The following is a 7,512-nucleotide window of genomic DNA, read 5'->3' on the forward strand; positions in this document are numbered from 1 at the left end:
TTAAAGGGTTAATTGAATACCTTTCTGTTATCCTTTGTTTCTTGCTAGTTGTATCTTAGTTTGTGCCTTGGCTTTCCTGATTTTTGTCTTTCTGTGCTTGAATTAAATTCTTAAACTCATCCTTAGTGATGTGGCCAAGTTTCTGTTTTTTGTAAGATTCCTTTTAAAGTTGCAAGGCTCTGAAGAGCTTACAGTTTAGCCGAGCAGATCACTTGCTGTGTTTCCTATCTTGCCTCCTCAATAGGATAGGATGCTTTTATTCCCTTAATATTGCCTCTCAGGGAAACAACAAACTCCCAGGTAGCAGGACTTCTTTTTTTTGCCAGAGACCAATTTTCTGAGTTTAGAGCTGCTTTTCTGAGGTTCAGGATTTCTGTTCTGCTGTTTTCCTTTCTACCTCTCCTTAGGATTATGAACTCTTATTTTAAGATTCTTAACCTATTCTTCCCTATTTGTAAGCAACAAACGAAAAAATGTTTCTCTGCTAGGTTTTCTCTGCCCACTGTACCAAGGAGTTATCCCCAGCACAGTTCAGGAACTTGTAACAGCAGTGCAGGCAGTCCAACATTTCAAGAATCTATCATGGTAGTGAAGACTCCCATTAAGCAGCAGGTCCTCTAATTTGGATGTTAAGTTGCATTTATAAAGCCTCTTCCATTTCCTCCTCATGGTTTGGTGCTCTGTAGTAGCCACTAACTGTAACACTGTCCTTGCTGTTTTCCCTTACCCTAGAAACTTTTAAAAGGTTTGTTTTGGTTCTCAGAACAAGTATATTTGTCTTTAAAGCAACACCTCTTCCATATCTTCTCTGTCCGTCCTGAATAAACTGTAGCGATCCACAGCAGTGTTCCACTTACATGAACTGTGCCACCAAGTTTTGCTTATCTGAATTTGATCATAATTTTGTGTGTGCTAGGACTTAGTTATCCCTGATTACTCTTCATGTTTCTTGCATTTCATAGAATAATACCCTTCAGCATATCTACTATTTTCCCCAGCTTGGTGTCACCCTCATGCTTGCTTATGATGCACTCCATTCCGTCTTCCAGATTGTTGATGAAGGTATTGAACAAAACCAGTCCCAGGACCGACCTCTGGGGTGCTCCACTTGATACTGGCTGCCAACTAGACCTCAAGCCATTTATTACTACCCATTATACCTGATGATCCAGCCAGCTTTCTGTCCACCTTACAGCCCATTTATCCAACCTGTATGTCCTTAGCTTGCTTGCAATAATGTGGTGGGTGACTGTATCAAAAGTCTTGCTAAAGTCAACGTATATCACATCCACTGTTTTTTCCGCATCCCAAGAGCCAGTCATCTCATCATAGAAGGCAGTCAAGTTGGTCAGGCACGACTTGCCCTTGGTGAATCCATGCTGACTGCTCCTGATCACTTTGTTCTCCTTCAGGCACTTAGGAATGGATTCCTAGAGGACCTGCTTCATGAGTTTTCTGGGTACCAAGGTGAGGCTGACTAGCCCACTTGTAAGCATCCTTTTTGTGTCTAAGCTCACCAAAGAGTTCTCTGCTAAGCCAAGGTGGTCATATGCTGTATTTGCTATTCTTTCTGCACATTGGGATGGATTGTTCCTGCACCCTCATCAATAAGGTTTCTTTTAGAATACAACCAGCTCTCCTGGACTCCTTTCCCCCTCAGACTGGCCTCCCAGGAGATCCTGTCCATCGGTTCCCTGAGGGAGTCACCATCTACTTTTTTGAAGTCCAGGGCCCACCTTACAGATCATTCATCCAGGGTCCATAGTCTGCAGCTCTACTTTCTTCATTTTGTCAGGATCCTGAACTCAGTCATCTCGTGGTCACTGCTGCCCAGCTTGCCAGAATCTTCTACATCCCCCATCAGTTCTTCCCTATTTGTGAACAGCAGGTCAAGAAGAGCATGGCCCCTAGGGTCTCTTGTATACATGATGGTGGGACCATGTACATGTGACAAAAAGTGATGACAAATCATTTGTCTAACATAATGGTGTCACTGTGTACATGTGCATGATTTTTTCATGTAAGAATTCATTTGAGCGTGGCAACTTAGACCATCTCCGATGTATTTTAGAAATTGTCCATTTGTAGATAAAAAAAAAAAAAAAAATCATGCATGTGTACATCATATCTGGCTCCCAGAGAAGTGCATGGGGAGCTGGAAGCCCAGATGGGCTCATGGAAACTCGGGCTCGGCAGGTTTCCAGTGCCCCATGTACTGTCCCCGCCGCCTTCTTTGTCCACCAGCACATGCAGCTGCCCTTGTACTGCCTTCCCATACTGCCCCACGGGCAAGCCAGCTCATTCCCCGGTGGTCCCAGGCAGGTGGAGAAGGCAGCGGGGCTGGTACACAGGGCCCTGGAAGCCTGCCAAGCTCAAGCTTCCCCAACCATGTCCGGGCTTCCAGCACCCCATTCACTGTTGGATTGGGCTGGGTGCTGCCTGCCTGTGAGCTGGGGCAGCACCCAACCAGCTAGCACCCTGCCTGGGCACCCCTGCGGGGCACTGCTGCTGCAGAGGGAAGCACTGGGCCCCCCAGCAGCTCAGGGGCTGTGCAACCAGGTGGCAGCTTGTGCAGGCTGGCTTCACTAAGAACAGTCCACCTCCATCTTCATTTGAACCCCACTTCAGATAGTTGAACACTGCTATTATATCACCCTGTCTTCACTTCTCTAGACTAAATAAGCCCAGCTCCCTCAGTCTTTCCCCATAAGTTACGTGCCCCAGCCCCTAACCATTTTTGTTGCCCTCTGCTGGACTCTCTCCAAATTGTACACAACCTTTTATAGTTGGGGGACCCAAAACTGGACACAGTACTCCAGATGTTGCCTCACCAGTGCAGAATAGAGGGGAATAATCACTTCCTTGATTTGCTGGCAACACTCCTACTAATGGAGCTAAGTATGCTGTTTGCCTTTTAGGGCAACAAGGACACACTGTTGACTCATACCCAGTTTATTGTCCACTGTAACCCCCAGGACCTTTTCTGCAGAGCTGCTGATTAGCCAGTTGGTCCCAAGCCTGTACTGGTGCGTGGGATTGCAGGACTTTGCACTTGTGCTTGCTGAGCCTCATGAGATTTCTTCTGGTCCAATCCTCCAATTTGTCACTGAATCCTAACCCTACCCTCCAGCATATCTACTACTCTCCTCAGTTTGGTATCATCAGCAAACTTGCTAAAGGTGTGCTCCGTCCCATCTTCCAGATTGTTGATGAAGATGTTGAACAAAACTGGCCCCAGGACCAGTTTTCTTTGGTTTGGTCTCTCTTTTCTTTTCCTACTTGTGAGTATTCTGGTCTAGCTGCCTAGAAAATCTTGTTCTTTTAATAAATTAAGGAAGAATTTTGTATTTCTGCATGATAGCTCATAACTTGCAATTACAATATTTCATTATTAACCAATAGATTGCAATCCAGGAGGAAGATAAAATGGCTTAAATATGTATCTGTTCATTGGCCGGTGAGTGCCCTAATCAAACTTTGCTGGAACTACTAAAAAGGATTCCAGTCATGACTGGAGTTCAGTCAAAGTAGTTGCCTGTCCACTAAGAATTAGAATAATTTGTCATAGTCTTGGATCTGATTTATTTCTGAGCTAGACTGCAACCACTGACCAACCACTGCAGAAGATACAAATTATTTTTGGTGTTATCTTTCATCCCGAACCACCCATTCCATTTCTCTTGAAGCTACATATGTGGAATTGTTTGATTTGCAGTAATTTGTCAGGGGGTTTTTAAGCCTTCCTCAGGGCCATTGGGTGTTGACTGTAGCCAAGGCTGGGGATTTTGATTGGGGTGTGCAAATGCTCCTACAGGGATCAAAGCCAAAGGTCAGACTAAATGCCAAATTTGGGGTTAGGAAGGAATTTTTCCCCTATAGTCAGATTGGTGTGGACCATGGGGCATTTTTGCCTTTCTCTGTCACTGGGGTATGGCCCTCTACATGGGATCTCTTGAGCCACATATTAATAACCTTTTACAGAACCAGGACATTGGCTGTTACAGTTCCCCTGCTTTACCTGTGGCAGGTTAGGTTGTTATGTTGTGTGTTAGGGCAGATGGTAGTTTTACAAAGAGTTTAGATGATGGGTTTGTATGGGATTGTTTGGAGAGGGGTGATCCTGCCTCAGGCAGGGGGTTGGACTAGATGATGGGTGGAGGTTCCTTTCAGCCCCACTTCTCTGATTCTGTGATTTTATAATTTCCACGGGCAATCGTCATTACAATTTATTAGCAAGCATTCACTCATGAGATAAGTGAATATCACTATTTTATAGATGCGGTAAATTCAGGTAGAGTGACTTGTGCAAGGCCGCAGAGGAGATCTGTGCTGCCACCAGGGTTAGAACAATAAATACTTCCTCCCTGTGCTCTCTCGTGCTCCCGTTAGACAATGTAAATTTCCCCTCAGATGACGTTTCTGTGTAGGTATGCCAGCCCACTCAAAAATAATAGGATTGAGCAGATATTACTGAGGACAAAATAATTTTGTGAGTTGAATTTGCAGGGTTGGAAGGAAAAAAACTGCTTGTAAACAGAGATGCTTGATACACAAGTCATTGAGATGTCAATATGGAACCGGACTACGTCTCTCTTCAGAACAAAACTGCACTTAAAATGTAGCTCAGAATTTAGTTGTTTCATATACTAGTTTGGCCTTTGTGCTGACAGAAGTGTGATTACTGTTGCTATACTTTATGTTGCCAACTTTGTGAATAAAGTAGATTTTTCTTGATGCATCTAAAGACCTATTGATAACTTTTTTTTTAGGTATACAAAACTTGGCTATGCAGGAAATACAGAACCGCAGTTCATTATTCCGTCATGTAAGTAATTTTTGCCCCAGGTTCTCATGAATAGTGTTATTCACAAAGTGTTGAGTAGTAAATAATTTGCTTTCCAGCTCCTGAAGGGACACAGTTAGCAGAGCAGTTAAGGAGTGAGTTTGAGTCTCCCACCCCAATTTGTACTGGGCTTCTCCCAGTTGACCTGCATATAAATGTATAAATGGTATATTTGCACCTTAAGACTAACCGAATCACAGCTGTTTAGCATACAATTTTGTGAGAACAAGCTCGCTTCATCAGATGCTTTTTCACAGCGTCTGATGAAGTGAGCTTGGGCTAACAAAAGCTCCTGCTGTAGAGCTCTGACTTAGATTTACACTTTGCAGATGAACTACCCTGCTTTTTCTGCTTGACTTCAGACTAACGTGGCTAACTACCTCTCTCTGTTAATGGATGAATGATCATGAGGGCTGAGGAACCAAAATTGGCTGGATGTGATGTAAGCTATCTCATTCCCTTGGGTGCTGCTGTCTGCAGAAACAGGCCTACCTTAACCATGCCTAACCAGGCTCAGGAGGAACTTTGTGTTTCTTCCAGCTCCTAACTCAGCCTTCCCAATTATCTTTGTCTATTTGACAAGTGATATTCACTATCTTAGTATCCTTGGCTACGGTATAAATGAAGGGACCGCCTGTTTCCAGTTTTCCAGGACTGTTGCTCATTAAGTCAGCTTCTGGTTTCTGTGATAAAGACATACAGAGTAAGCTCAATTTTCTTTCCATCTCAACTGTTTTTTTCTGCTGGGATTCTGGCTTATGGAATACAAGCTACTTTCCTCTCAACCTAACACCCTTGTTGAAACTTGGGGAATTTGTGGAAGGCCTTCTGTGTAAGTACTAAATCAGCAGCACCACCTCGTTGTAGTATGTATCCACCTTTGAGGGAGACTCTAGAAAGAATAAAATAAAATAAATGTTAAAAAAATTGTTCATCATTGAAAGTAGTATTTTTACTTTTTTAAATGTGTGTTTCCTTAGTCTGTTAAAATCAGCATGTTGTCTGGATCTGTTAACCATTTTGAACATCCCATATTAACATTTGAAATGTTTAAATCTTAAATATTATACAGTGTAATTTAGAGTGGACTACATGCTACTTTAAATTTTGAGATACTAACCACCAATATCTGTCTCTAATTGTTGTAATGCTGTATTTGAAAAGGTTTACGGAATTTTATCTGTTAATCTGGAACTTAATTTTCTAACATCTAGGGGTGAACCAACAGAGGTTTCTTGGGCTGATATCAACAGCCGATGTTTAAGGAGGCATATCAGCTGATACTGATCTGATTTCTGATACGCAGCCTGGTGGCTTGAAGAGCAGTGTCCAGCTGGTAAGTCTGTTGTGGAGGAAGAGAGAGGGTTTGGGGGGTGCAGTTTGAGGCCTCTGCAATGAGGGAGGGAATGTGGCAGGGGCTGGGGCAGGCGTTGCCCAGCTAGGGCTGGATGGGGTGTGGAACAGAGCTGCAGCTTGTCTGGGGGGTGCGGGAAGGGGGTGGGGGCGGCTCCCATTACTGGGCATACCCCAGGAGGGCATGGGGGGGTTGCATGCTCCTCAGGTGTGTGCAGAGTGAGATGGCTGCCACTGCAGGCTGGGGCCAGCACCAACCTCTTCCTGGTTGGGGATGGGCCGCGCTGTGCTCAGGGCGGGCAGCGGTGGTGCTGGGAGCAGGGCTACAGGGGCGTGGGGGCAGGAGCCACATCAAAATTCACCGTAGCCCTCCCAACCCCCTTCTCAGCACCATCGCTGCCCACCCCTAGCGCAGCCCAGCCCAGCCCCTGGCGCCGGCCTCAGCCCACAGCAGCAGCCACCCCGCCCCATGCAGATCTGGGGGGTGTGTGCCCCCCCCCATGCCCTCCTGGAGTGTGTGCAGCGGCGGGAGCTACCCCCCCCCCACCGTGCGCCCAGATGAGCCATGACTCCGTCTCGTGCCATGTCCCAGCTGGGCAGTGCCTGCTCTAGCTCCACCCCCACTCCCTCCCTCACCACAGGGGCCTTGATCTGTCATCCCCCCATGCCTCACGCCTCTTCTTTTCCCCCTGCCTTTCCACAACAACAGACTTACCAGTTGGATGCAGCTGTCCAAGCTGCCGGGCTGTGCACATACACAGGGCATTTCTGGGCCACATTATTGGCCGCATCAGGCAAAAAAAGCCAGTTTCTGATATAGTCAATTTTTTTGTGAAGTGGTACTGATCTGATATTGAACCGATGCATCGGTGCACCTAACGTCTACAGTTTTGTTTTTTTTTTTTTGCCTGCCTTGAAAATGGACATTTTTAGACAAATACTACAAAGGTAAGGAAATACTAGATATGCCCAGAGGTCCAAAGAAGTAATTGAAGAAATGGTTTCTACCTCAACCATAGTGTAGTTGTATAGTGCTATGTAGCTGCCTTGAACTTAAAACTTAAGTTTTAAGACAAACTTTAAACACTGATTTGTGAAGCTATGCACATACATTGTACAGAGTAAATAAGATTTTGCATATGATTTCATAGATTTCATAGACATTAGGTCTGGAAGGGACCTCGGAAGATCATCGAGTCCAGCCCCCCGCCCAAAGGGCAGGAAGTCAGCTGGGGTCATAGGATCCCAGCAAGATAAGCATCCAATTTGCTCTTGAAGGTGTTCAATGTAGGTGCTTGAACCACCTCCAATGGCAG

At 45.2% G+C, this 7,512-nt stretch overlaps 1 protein-coding gene across 5 annotated transcripts in view; it reads left to right on the top strand.

Moving 5' to 3' along the window:
- ACTR3B (ARP3 actin related protein 3 homolog B) overlaps nucleotides 1–7,512 on the top strand; it is a 49,998-nt gene that overhangs the window by 6,562 nt on the left and 35,924 nt on the right. For 3 of the 5 annotated variants that reach the window (XM_019508139.1, XM_019508140.1, XM_019508141.1), the window contains one exon: nucleotides 4,770–4,825. In XM_019508139.1, the coding sequence (XP_019363684.1) occupies nucleotides 4,770–4,825 (56 nt within the window). Of the gene's footprint in view, nucleotides 1–4,769; nucleotides 4,826–6,146; nucleotides 6,180–7,125; nucleotides 7,145–7,512 lie in introns of those variants that run through there. The other 2 variants (XM_019508142.1, XM_019508143.1) reach the window with 2 other exon arrangements.

Source organism: Gavialis gangeticus, unplaced genomic scaffold (genome assembly GCF_001723915.1).
Source record: "Gavialis gangeticus isolate Ggan-Ray unplaced genomic scaffold, GavGan_comp1, whole genome shotgun sequence".
In the NCBI taxonomy this organism is placed as follows: Eukaryota; Metazoa; Chordata; order Crocodylia; family Gavialidae; genus Gavialis; species Gavialis gangeticus.